Here is a 13,685-nt window from a genome sequence, read left to right on the forward strand (position 1 = left end):
ACAACAAAAGTATTTGATCCAGTGCTATTTGACCTTGGTTTACATTAGATACATTGTTTTTTCACCCTTATTTATTGAGTACATTTTATTTTTCATTCTCAGTACCTGGTTATGGATTATTATGTTGGTGGGGATTTGCTTACTCTACTAAGCAAATTTGAAGATAGATTGCCTGAAGATATGGCTCGATTTTACTTGGCTGAGATGGTGATAGCAATTGATTCAGTTCATCAACTGCATTATGTACACAGGTGAGTAAGATGCAGTGAAGGAGAGGATTGTATAAATGTCAAAAGAGATGTTTCTGTAAGAAAGTGGTGATTTTGATGGCCATGGAATAATTTCTTCTTTGTAAACTGTTTGACAGGTATAATGATTTATTTAAAAAATTTCCTACAAATGTGTTATTTTGTATACCGTTTAAGATGGAATGAAGGAAATGCAGGCCATCTACAAAATGATTTTTGTGTAGGTTTGTACTTATGCCTGTTGACACATATTAAAAATCTCTGTGTATGTAAACATCTCATAATAATTTATGTGTAGTAAAAAATGTTAAAACTTATTGAATGGTTTAAAAGGCAGTCTCACATTTTAAAAAGAAAGAAAGTAGGAAATATTCACAAAGTTATTGGTGAATTAATCACTCAAATGAGCAAATCTTTGCGTTGTGCAAAATGTGAGAAAGCGTAAAGAGACGCTAAGGAGAAGCAGGGAAAGGGAAGGGATCCTGGCATGTTGGAAAGAAACAACCATTTTCTAAGACCATAGTTTGCATGCATCAGAGTCATATGGAGGGCTGTTAAAACTCCAGAGTTTCTGATTGAGTAGGTTGGATGGGTCTGGGGACTTGGCATCTCTAACACCTTCCCAGGTGATGCTGCTGCTCCTGCCCCTGCTGGTCTAGTGACCTCACTTGTGATAACTTAGGCTCCAAGACAGCAATGGCTGTTTCTTTTTGCGTTGTGGGTAATGAGAGTAATCTCTGTGAAGAGCAAGAATGTTGGAAGAAGAAAACTTTTCTGTTCCAGAGTTTGTTTTTTTTAAGATTTGGGTATCTTATGCTGATTGATTTAATTAGTAGTGAAGTTTTAGGACATTATTAAAAGAAGAATATTTTGGTTAAAATATTTTGTATTTTTCAGATCTCAGTTTGACTTTTCCTCTTCACATGCTTTTCTCTGTCGATATCTGATAGTCACAAATTTTCTTGAAAGCAAAAACATGAACATACTTTGAAAACTGTAAAGCACAATGCAGTTTTTAAGATGGTATTGTTGTCTCAAGAGTGAATTATTTGGATGAGAAACCAACGTGCTGTTTTGTTGCTTAAGCAGTAAGCCAAGATCCTAGCTGAGGACTGTCATTTAAAAAATCACTTCATTGAACATTTAAAGAATGCTAGTCTTAGACTCGTGAAGTTTAGAGAAACCTTACTCAGTTCACATCTAAATTCGCAACAAGGACTGATTATTTCTGAAAATAATTCATCTAGATTAGAGATAGTAAATATGAGGTATTTCTGTTACCCTCCCTTCTGCCAGGCTGTGACAAATATTCTTAACTGATCACAGGACTCCTTCCCACTGACTATATATGCAGTCTTATAATTCTTCTCAAGACAGCATTCTGGGTAACAACTATCTTTCCGATATTGAAATGTGGATTGTAATCCATTTCAGCCCTGAGTGCTGCTTGAGTACCTCTAATTTTACAAGGTACTTAATGTTAAATGAATCCTATTTATTCCATTGTTGGACAGCTCCAATGTTATAGAATTTTACTTTATGTTAAGCTGAATTTCTTTTTCTCTTAATCATTGGTCTACTTTTGCCTTCAGAGCCACATATAATAATCTAGTTTATCTTATAGTCATCATGCCTTCTGAAGTCATCTCTTCTTTAGGTTAAACATCTATACATTTATAGTGTCTCTTATCAAAACTGACATACACATTTTCTCTCCCACTGTCTCACACACGTGTACACACACACACATACACACACACACACACACACACACACACATGCTCTTAGCCTGTGACCACTCCCACACCTCTTCTCCCTCCCTTCTTGTCTTTCCTTTTGCCTGTCAGTGGACATGTTCTGATGCATCGATGCGCTTCTTAAAATGTGATTCCCATTTTCTGGATAGAATATTTTCAGCAAATGCTTTACTGAGGAAATATTTATTGAGTCCTCTTTTATAAATAGCATTGTGCTAAACTATGTGAAATTTTAAGTAAGTATAGCATACAGTCCTGACACTGAAGATGCTTCCAGTCTGTGTGGGGACACAAAACACAAGACATAAATAAAAATTTTGTTTAGAGTAGTGAAGATTTTTTTGAAGATAAAAACAAGCTTATTTTAAAGTGTATATGGAAAGGCAACAACTAAAGTAGCTAAAATGATTTTGAAAAAGGAGAATAAATTAGGAAGAATCACTCTACCTGATATTAAGACTTACTATATCACTATCTTAAGCTTAAGCAAGACTCTGGTAATGGTGGAGGAATAAACGCATAGATCACTAGACAAAATAGAGGACCCAGACAGAGACTAACACAAATAACTCCCAATTGATTTTGACAAAGTTGCAAAAGCAGTTCAGTGGAGGAAATATAGTCTTCAACAATCGGGCTAGAATAATAGGCAAAAAAACCAAACTTCCCCAAACCTCACACAAATACAAAAAAATAATTCAAAATGGATCATTGGTTTAAATGTATGGTGTAAAAGTATAAAAGTTTTAGAAGAAAACATTGGAGAACATCTTCTGGACTTTGGGTTTGGTAAGGAGTTTTTAGATATGACACCAAAAACATGGTCCCTGAAACAAAAACTAGTGAAGTGGACTTCATCAAAATTAAAAACGTGTTCTACATAAGATTCTGGTAAGAAGATAAAAAGGCAAGCTATAGAAGGGGAGAAAATATTTGCAAACCGCATATCTGACGAAGGCCTTATATGTAGAATATGTTAAAAATACCTCTCAAAACAAAATTTAAAAATCTTGAACAATCCAATTATAAAATGGGCAAAAGACATGAACGGACATTTCACCCAAGGGGAGACAGAGATGTCAACTAAGCACATGAAAAGATGTTCAACATCATTAGCCATTAGAAAAATGCAGATTAAAACTACAATGAGATATCAAAGAGAAGGTATTAGAATAGCTAAAATAAAAAGTAGTGATACTACTAAATGCTGATATGCAGAGAAAGTAGATCTCTCACACATTGTTGATAAGAATGTGTACAGCTACTCTGGAAAACAGTGTGAAAGTTAAAAAAAAAATTAAACATGTACTTACTATGTGACCCAGCAATTACATTTTAAGGTATTTCTCCCAGAAAAATTAAAACTTATATTCACAGAAGAACCTGTACATGAATGTTCATAGCAGCTTTATTTGTAATAGCAAAATGCTGGAAACAGCCTAGATGCCCTTCAGTGGGTGATGGTTGAACAAACTCTGGTATATCCATGTAATGGATTATTACTCAACAATAAAAAGGAATGAATTACTGATGCATGCAGCAACCTGGATGGACCTTAAGGGCATTATGCTTAGTGAAAAGAACTAAAACTCAAAATGTTACATATTGTATGATTCCATTTATGTAACATTCTTGAAATACCAAAACTACAGAGATAGAGGACAGATTAATGGTTTCCAGGGGAGAGGGACAGGGAAGAGTGTGGAGAGTGAGAGGGAATATAAAAAGGCAACATGAGGGAATTCCCTAGTGGTCCAGTGCTTAAGACACCACGCTTCCACTGCAGGGGACATGGGTTCGATCCCTGGTCAAGGAACTAAGAACCCACATGCTGTGCTGCGTGGCCAAAAAGGCAGCAAGAGGGAGTTCTTTTTTGTGGTGGTGGAACAGTTGTGTATCTTGATTGTGGTAGTAGTTACACAAATCTGTGAGTGGGAAAAAATTGCATGGAACTACATACACATACACGAAGGTTGAAACAAAGGATGGAAACTGACTAAGGTCTATAATCTAACATTAATGTACAGGTGTCAGTTTCCTCATTTTACTATTGTGCTACAGCTATAATATGTTATAGGGAGTAAGGGGGGAGCTGGGTAGAAGGGTACGTGGGGTTCATTGTACTGTTTTTGCAATTTGCTTTGAGTCTGCAATAATTTCAAAATAATAAGATTTTAAGGAAAAAAGGAATTTGATTACTTGCTCTTCTGAAGTCTGGAAACCAAACCCAAGAAATTCTTTATGTTACATATGCAATTCTTATAAACTTTGGTGAACTCCTCAAGATTGACAGATTTGCTTAGGCTCCTGGCCTGCCAGGAAGTGGTTTTTCTTACCGCCGGTAAGGCTGGTACCTGTAATTCAAGTATGTGGGTGCCATTAACATATAGATGATACGCAAGTCATGGGATAAGCTGAGTTCACTCTGTGAAACAGAGTCAGTATTGAAGAGGATCCAGGACTGAGCCCTGAAGAGCTCCAGTTTTTGGAGACTGGGTGGAGTAGGAATAGTCAAGGAAGCAAACTAAGAAGGAACAGCCAGAGGTTAGGAGGAAAATAATTAGAGTGTAGATAAGGTGGCTTATGGGAAATAAAAGTAAATCATCTTTCCCTTTATATTTAATTACATTAATGTCCTAGGTGACACATTTCAAGCAAACATTTAATAATCTCTTTTTCCTGTGGATATTTCTATCCCGGGTGTTGGAGGTGGCAGTGGGGGCAGCTGTAAGATATCCCTTGCTTTTATGTTAAGTAATATAATATGCTCTTTACTTTCAATTTATTGTCTTTTGAAAGAAGATGTTTAACAAAATACTTATGCTTCATAGTGTGCCCAACTTGGACAAATTTTTAATTTTGTAAATTCATTCATCATGAAAGTTTTGTTCAATCAGTACTGTTTTCCCAGTGTTCTAGCTACTTTCTTGGGTGAGACAACAGAAATGAAAGAAATACCCCCTCATTTTGAGAAGTTATGTGGATAAATTTAACTGTAATAATAGAGAGCAATTAAATGATGAGAAAACCAGGTTAAAAAAAGTAGTAAAGTTGTATACTAAACATTGTGGAGATGTAAAATAAAAGAATAAATAAGTTAGGCGAACAAGTGAATCAGGAAGACCTCTTGGAAAAAGCCATGTATGTCATAGGAAGAAGACATTTCAAGAGATTGAATTAGCTTAACTAAGAAAGGAGAACCAAAGTAAACACGATACACAGAGAATGACCATTAAGGTTCAGAAGTAATATATTATCATTATTTTAATGTTAAAGGTAGCACTTGAATACTTAGAAAAATACAACACAGGTTACTCTTGAACAATGTGGGAGTTAGGATGCCGACACTCATGCAGTTGAAAATCCACCTATAACTTTATAGTCTGCCCTCTGTATCCTTAGTTCCACCCTTATCCTTGGTTCCGCTATATTTGAGGTTCCTCCATCTGTAATATTTACTATTTTAAAAAGGTCATGTGTAAGTAGACCCACCCAGTTCAAACCAAATGTTGTTCAAGGGTCAACTGTATCAAAAAATATCAGCATTATAAAAGCATGTCCGTTTTTCCCTATGCTTTTAACAAAATGGTTTTTTCCCCCCTGCATTTATTGAAATGCTATTTTGGCAGTCATAAAATATCTTCTTTTCAGTCATCTCTCAATTCAGATTTTAGACTTTGCCATAGGTGCAGTTTAATTTTCACCTTAAAGTTTGAAATGCCAGCATTTCCATTTTTTATTTGCTGAATAAGCAGTTTGCATTTTCAGGGTATGTCCTCTCTTTTCAATCATTTATTTGCTTATATGCAAAATTTGTGAATAGAGGTTATTTCTAACAACTACACAGCATCATTGGGTGTATCTGACTCAGGTTGATTAAAGTGTGTGCCAAATACTGGGTTATGGTAAAGTAAGCCCTAATTATAGGTTGAAAAAAAACCCAACTTATTTCTAAATAAATATGCTAAAACTAAACTCAGCAGTAGACTTTGTGTTCAAGTTGTCAGCTACAACTTCAAAAATGCTAATAATGAAAGACACACAGTCCCACTAGAACAACAATCTGATTGATCTAATTACAAATATTGTGTTTGATTTTCTTGCGGTTTAGTTTCAGATGACAAAAATGGAAAGATTAGGACTCTTATGGTGTTTTTCAGTACCATGTAGATACTCTACATAGATAATCAAAATGTCACCTGCTGATACCCTGTGTCCTTCAGGGACTAAGCCCTTACCTTGATTTCTGTTTCTAGTGTAGTTTTCTATAACACCATTTTAAGAGTACTGCACATTTTGCCTCCAAACTAGAAGTACCTTGCTAGAAACTACTTTGATTGAGAAGGGAAGGTCTTTGATGGTTGGCAGATTGTTCTGTTACAAACATCAATGATATTATAAAGTATACAACACTTTAAGGTTGTATACTTCTAGAGAGAATTAGATATGTGTACATAATCTGCAGAGATAATTTCCTTTATTATGGAGCACTTATCATTTTGCAAAAGGAAAAAAATTCTTTTAAGTTCTTAGTGAAAATAGGTATCCATATAGACAGATCATGGTAGACTAAACTTTTAAAGCAGTTTAAAAAAATGGAGAATTCCCTCTCCATTTTAAACCCTTCAAAGGCAATTTAAAAAAATGATATAAAAATCACAAACTTTTGTTGGCTCTACTCATAATTGCACTAGATATTATCTTTGATAATTAACATTTGAAATCATTGTTGTATTGCTGCTTCATATGATTTTTTTTCCAAACTTTTTTCACCCTTAGGAAAGAATGATCTCCGTTTTTTTGTATAACTTGCCAGTGGTATTCAGGGGATCTTTGTAAAAATTGCTGTGAGATTAAATTTATAAATAATCTTCTTTAACAGCTTTATTGAGATATAAATCACATATCATACTAGTCAGTCTTTTAAAGTGTACAGTGGTTTTTACTATATTCACAGGTAAGTGCAACTATCTCCTCAGTCCATTTTTATATTTAAAAATTTCTTTAATTGAAGTGTAGTTGATTTACAATATTATATTAGTTTCATGTGTACAAAATAGTGATTCAAAGTTTTTATAGATTATACTCTATTTGTGGTTATTATAAAATATTGGCTGTAGTCCCTGTGCTGTACAATATATCCTTGTAGTTTATTTATTTTATACATAGTAGTTTGTATCTCTTAATCCCCTACCCCTATCTTACCCCCCACCTCCACTGGTAACTACTAGTGTGTTCTCTATATCTGTGAGTCTGTTTCTTTTTTGTTATATTCATTCATTTATTTTTTAGATTCCACATATAAGTGATAACATACAGTATCTGTCTTTCTCTGTCTGACTTATTTCACTAAGCACGATACACTCCAGGTCATCCATGTTGTTGCAAATGGCAAAATTTCACTCTTTTTAATGGCTGAATAGTATTCCATTGTGTGTGTGTGTGTGTGTGTGTGTGTGTATACCACATCTTTATCCATTCATCTGTTGATAGACAATTAGGTTGTGTCTGTATTTTGGCTATTGTAAATAATGCTGCTGTGAACATCGGGGTGCATGTATCTTTTCAAATTAGTGTTTTTGTTTTCTTCAGATACATACCCAGGCATGGACTTGCTGGATTATAGGATAGTTCTATTTTTAGCTTTTTGAGGAACATCCACACTGTTTTCCACAGTGGCTGTACCAGTTTACATTCCCGCCAACAGTGTATGAGGGTTCCCTTTTCTCCACATCCTTGCCAACATGTGTTATTTGTGGTCTTTTTGATGTTATCCATCCTGATAGGTGTGAGGTGATTATTTCATTGTGGTTTTAATTTGCATTTCTCTGCTGATTAATTATGTTGAGCATCTCTTTTGTGCCTGTTGGCCATCTGTATGTCTTCTTTGGAAAAATGTGTATTTGGGTCTTATGCCCCCTTTTAAATTGGGTTGTTTGTTTTCTTGATATTGAGTTGCATGAGCTGTTTATATATTTTGGATATTAACCCCTTATTGCTCATATCAGTTTTGGTGAAATATTTTCTCCCATTCAGTAGGTTGTCTTTCCATTCTGTCAAATTTCCTTTGCTGTGCAAATGCTTTTAAATCTAATTAGATCCCATTTGTTTATTTTTGCTTTTATTGCCTTTGCCTTTTGTGTTTCCATACAAATTTTAAGTTGTTCTAGTTCTGTGAAAAATGCCATGGGTATGTTGATAGTGATTGCATTGAATCTGTAGATTGGCTTGCATAGTATGGTCATTTTTACGATATTCTTCCACTCCATGAATACAGTATATCTTTCCATCTGTTTGTGTTGTCTTCAGTTTCTTTCGTCAGTATCTTATAGTTTTCTGAGTACAGGTCTTTTACTGCCTTAGTTAGGTTTATTCCCAGGTATTTTATTCTTCTGATGAGATTGTAAATGGGATTGTTTCCTTAATTTCTCTTTCTGACAGTTTGTTGTTAGTGTATGGAAATGCAACAGATTTCTGTAAATTAATTTTGTATCCTGCAACTTTACCAAATTCATTGATGAACTCTAGTAGTTTCTTGGTGGTGTTTTTAGGATTTTCTATGTACAGTATCATGTCATCTGCAAAAAGTGACAGTTTTACTTCTTCCCTTCCAATTCAAATCCTTTTTATTTCTTTTTCTTGTCTGATTGCTGTGGCTAGGACTTCTAATATTATATTGAGTAAAAATGGCAAGAGTGGGCATCCTTGTCATGTTCGTGATCTTACGGGAAATGCTTTCAGCTTTTCACCACTGAGTATGATGTTAGCTGTGGACCTATCATATATGGCCTTTATTATGTTGAGGCATATTCCCTCTGTGCCCTCTTTGTGGAGAGTTTTTATTATAAATCAGTGTTGAATTTTGTCAAAAGCTTTTTCTGCATCTATTGAGCTCATCATATGATTTTTGTTCTTCAATTTGTTAATGTGGTATATCACTTTGATTTGCAGATATTGGACCATCCTTGCATCCCTGCGATAAAACCCACTTGACCATGGTATATGATCCTTTTAATGTGTTGCTGGATATGATTAACTAATATTTTGTTGGGAATTTTTATGTCTATGTTCATCAGTGACATTGGCCTGTAGTTTTCTTTTTTTGTGATATTGTTGTCTGGTTTTAGTGTCAGGATGATGCTGGGCCTGTAGGATGTAGAGGAAGTCTTCCTTCCTCTTCAGTATTTTGGAATAATTTGAGAAGTGCAGGTGTTAACTCTTCTTTAAATATTTGGTAGAATTCACGTGTGAAGACATCTGGTCCTGGACTTTTGTTTGTTGGGAATAAAGAGTTCATTTTGTTTGTTGAGAGAAAGAGTTCATCCTTGAACTCTTTCTTGGGAAGGTTGCCTGTCTACACTTTGCTTAATTCGTCTGGCATTTTATCTTGTTTCTTCATTTGGAACATGTTCCTCTGTCACCTCAATTTGCCTAATTTGCTGTCTTTGTTTCTATGTATCTGGGAGGTTAGTTATATTTCCCAACCTTGGAGAAGTGGCCTTCTGTAGGAGATGTCCTATTTGACTCCCCTTTGGTCACCAGAGCTATATGCTGTAGGGGTGCCCCTATGTGGGCTGTGTGGATCCTTCTGTTGTGGTGGGCTGAATACTGTGGATGGTCTTGTAGGCATGGTTGGTGGGGTCAGGTCACAAGGCAGCTGGCTGTAGAACTCCAGGGGGCCCCAGGGCTAGTGCTGGCTCGTTGGGTGGGGTCTGGGTCTAGGCAATTCCAGAGCTGTTGCTCACCCACTGGTAGGTGGAGCCAGGTCCTGGGGTTAATGCTGGCCCACTGGTGGGCCGAGCTGGGTCCTGGGGTCTGGCAGCAGAGCTAGAGGTACCACAGCTGGTGTCGGACTGCTGTGGGTGGGGCTGGCTCCTGATGCAGCTGGCTGTGGGGTACAGGGTGTCCCAAAGCTTGTGTCAGCCTGCTAGTGAGTAGGACTGGATCCTGGGGCTAATAAGCTAGAGGGAGGATTCCAAAATGGTGCTTGCCAGCACTAGTGTCCACGTGGTAGAATGGAGCTCCCCAAATTGGCTGCTGCCAGTGTCTAGGTCCCCAGAGTGAAGTTTCAGTCACTTCCTGCCTCTCCAGGAGACTCTCCAAGATCAGCAGGTAGGTCTGACCCAGGCTCCTTTCAGATTACTGCTTCTGCCCTGGGTCCTGGAGAATGTGAGATTTTGTGTGTGCCCTTTAAGAATAGAATCTGTATTTCCCACAGCCCTCTGGTCTCCCAAAAGTAAGACCCACTGGCCTTCAAGGCTAAACATTCTGGGGGCTCCTCTTCCCAATACGGGACTCCTGGGCTCAGGAGCCCAATGAGGGGCTCAGACCCCTCGCTCCTTGGGGAGAACCTCTGCAATTGTAATTACCCTCCCGTTTGTGTGTCAGCCACCCTGAGATACGGGTCTTTGCTATACTATGACTCCGCCTCTCCTACCCGACTCATTGTGGTTCCTTCTTTATATCTTTAGTTGTAGTGATCTTTTCTGGTAGGTTCCAGTTTTGCATCAATAGTTGTTCTATAAATAGTTGTAATTTTGATTTGCCCATGAGAGGAGGTGAGCTCAGGGTCTTCCTACTCCACCATCTTGGGAACTCTGTCCACCTCAGCCCACTTTAAACCATTTTCGTCACTTCAAAAAGAAACCCCAGGGGCTTCCCTGGTGGCACAGTGGTTAAGAATCCACCTGCCAAAAAAAAAAAAAAAAAAAAAAAAAGAATCCACCTGCCAATGCAGGGGACATGGGTTTGAGCCCTGGTCCGGGAAGATCCCACATGCCGTGGAGCAACTAAGCCTGTGCACGACAACTACTGAGCCTGCGCTCTAGAGCCCATGAGCCACAGCTACTGAAGCCCGCATGCCTAGAGCCAGTGCTCTGCAACAACAGAAGCCACAGCAATGAGAAGCCTGCTCACTGCAACGAAGAGTAGCTCCTGCTCACCACAACTAGAGAAAGCCTGTGTGCAGCAATGAAGACCCAACACAGCCAAAAAATAAATAAATAAGTAAATAAATAAATAAATTCTTAAAAAAAAAAAAAAGAAACCCCATACCTTTAAGTTCTCACCTCCATGTTCCCCTATTTCCCCAGCCCTAAGCAACCATTAATCTACTTTCTATCTGCATAGATTTGCCTGTTCTGGACATTTAATATAAATGAAATCATATAACATGTCTTGTTTGACTGCCTTATTTCACTTAGCTTAGTATTTTTGAGGTTCAGTTGTGTTGTCTCAACCAGGTTGACTGTCTCTTAAAACTAAAACGCTAACATTTTCCAGAGATTTTTGATAGAACTCAGAGTGTACATGACATAACATCACAGTGCACACGATACAACCCCAAATTAATCTATCAGGAAATTATGATTCAGTCTCAAGAGAAAAAATAGTTGACTTATCCACCTGAAGAGTCATTAGGACTAAGAATTATCAGACAAAACCTTTAAAGAAGGACTTACTTTAAATATACTCCACAAAGTAAAGGAAAACACGTTTGAAATGAATGAATGATGGAAAATCTCTGCAATGAAATAGATAATATAAAAGAACCAATGGGACTTACAGAGCAGAAAAATACAGTATCTCTAATAAAAATTCACTGAGTGGTTTCAATATCAAAAGGAGGTTTATAGGAAAAAGTCAGTGAAATTGAATATAGATCAGTGGAAGTATCCTATGAAGAACAGAGATGAAAAGATTGAAAAAATAAAGGTGAATAAAAAGATCTATCATATATATAATTGGAGTCCCAGAAAGAGAGCAGGGAGGGAACAGAAGTTTAGGAACAGCCCTAAACTTCTCAACTTTGGAGAAATACATGAATTTATAGAATCAACAATTGCAGCACCAAAACAATATAAATTCAAAGAAAATCACACTTAGCACCTTATAATCAATTAATAGAAAGGATAATGAAGTAGCCTTGAAAGCATCTATAGAGCTAAAAGACATGAGTTTTCATATCTAAAGGGTCCACTATAGTCAACCCAATTATGGGATATAGACTCACTCAAGGCACATCACTTTCCTGAGGATGGTACGGATGAACTAATGTAAACAAATATATATATGCAAATGAACTAATATAAAGAATATGTGTAATGAATGATCACTTTGTAATTTGTTACATGCTTTGTTAAGGTATAGGATAGTGTACATTATCAAATTACTTATTTATTTTTATATTTGCCTCATTTTTCCACTAGAGGAAGGCAGAGACTGTGATGTTTTCATCTAATGTATTCAGTGGATATATATATATATTTTTTTTTTTTAGAAATTCACGTTCTTTTATTTATTTATTTATTTATTTATTTATTTATTTATGACTGTGCTGAGTCTTCGTTTCTGTGCGAGGGCTTTCTCTAGTTGCGGCAAGTGGGGACCACTCTTCATCGCGGTGCGCGGGCCTCTCACCATCGCGGCCTCTCTTGTTGCGGAGCACAGGCTCCAGACGCGCAGGCTCAGTAATTGTGGCTCACGGGCCCAGTTGCTCCGTGGCATGTGGGATCTTCCCAGACCAGGGCTCGAACCCGTGTCCCCTGCATTGGCAGGCAGATTCTCAACCACTGCGCCACCAGGGAAGCCCCAGTGGATATATTTTATTATGTATCTCTGGAGGTTTTCTTCCTCTAGACAGGGAACCTTGTGTTTTTTTCAAGGTCTTCTTACTGGGTTATGGGTTAATAGGTTGCTGCAACATAGCATTCCCATTGTCAAGTCATATTTTAGGAACAGTTACTGTTGCATCTATTATTTAGACTACACATAGGCTTAAAAAAGAGTTACATCATTTATTGTGTAGTGCCCACTGGGTTGTATTTCCTCATAGTGTAGTTATGTATCTAGTCATTTAATTTATTCCTTTCTTTCTCACCTCATTCCATAATGGATTTAGGTAGTTTAAAATGCATACAATAAAACACTGGCAAAATATAGGTACGAGTAAAGAATCATGAGATAGAACTTGCAATTAAAAGTAAAGAACCTAAACCAGGAAAAAATAACTAATGAGCAGAAGTTGTCATTATGTTTTCATATTTTTCATGCTTACCTTTAGTTGTTTTACTTGGTATAGCTTATTCATGTAAAAATGCTCACATTTTAGATCAGACAAGGATCCTAAGGTCTCAGGCACCCTAACTTTTTGTTGGATAGAATCTGTCTCTGAAGGCAAATTAGGTCGGTTTTGTGGAATGTAATGGAGTATGTGTGCTTTGCTGTGTTTGTTTTAAACATTAAGTACTGGCTTAAATAAATTCTTAGGATGGAAAGTATGTTTTCTGAAGTATTCTCTCCTTACCCTAGTCCAAAAATAAAAGGCAAAAAATAATTCACTTGTTATTCATGGATTTCCTCATAACTCGTACTTTTTCCTCATGGAATTTATTCAATATTCAAGATTTATGATTACAGTTTTTATTAACCTCATCTACTTAATGTTAGTACTGTTTTATATAATATGGTTAACTCTTGGGTAAAGTGTACTGATGCATTACAGGAAATGGATCCAACCTATTTTAATAGAAGTGGTTGAGGGAAATAACACAGAATTCAATTCTAAAGAGTTTTTTATCCCTTATCCCATAAGATTTTATGAAGGATAGGTATGTGCTCAGCCTCCACAAGGCCTTCAGGCAGATCGCGTCTCTTTAAGCTTGGATTTGTGGTATGATTT

At 36.8% G+C, this 13,685-nt stretch overlaps 1 protein-coding gene across 13 annotated transcripts in view; it reads left to right on the plus strand.

Moving 5' to 3' along the window:
* Nucleotides 1–13,685, plus strand: part of LOC132375919 (serine/threonine-protein kinase MRCK alpha) — a 319,426-nt gene that overhangs the window by 123,825 nt on the left and 181,916 nt on the right. For all 13 annotated transcript variants that reach the window (XM_059941356.1, XM_059941262.1, XM_059941244.1 and 10 more), the window contains exon 5: nucleotides 103–251. In XM_059941356.1, the coding sequence (XP_059797339.1) occupies nucleotides 103–251 (149 nt within the window). The remainder of the gene's footprint in view (nucleotides 1–102; nucleotides 252–13,685) is intronic.

This window comes from Balaenoptera ricei, chromosome 1 (assembly GCF_028023285.1).
Source record: "Balaenoptera ricei isolate mBalRic1 chromosome 1, mBalRic1.hap2, whole genome shotgun sequence".
Lineage (NCBI taxonomy): Eukaryota > Metazoa > Chordata > Mammalia > Artiodactyla > Balaenopteridae > Balaenoptera > Balaenoptera ricei.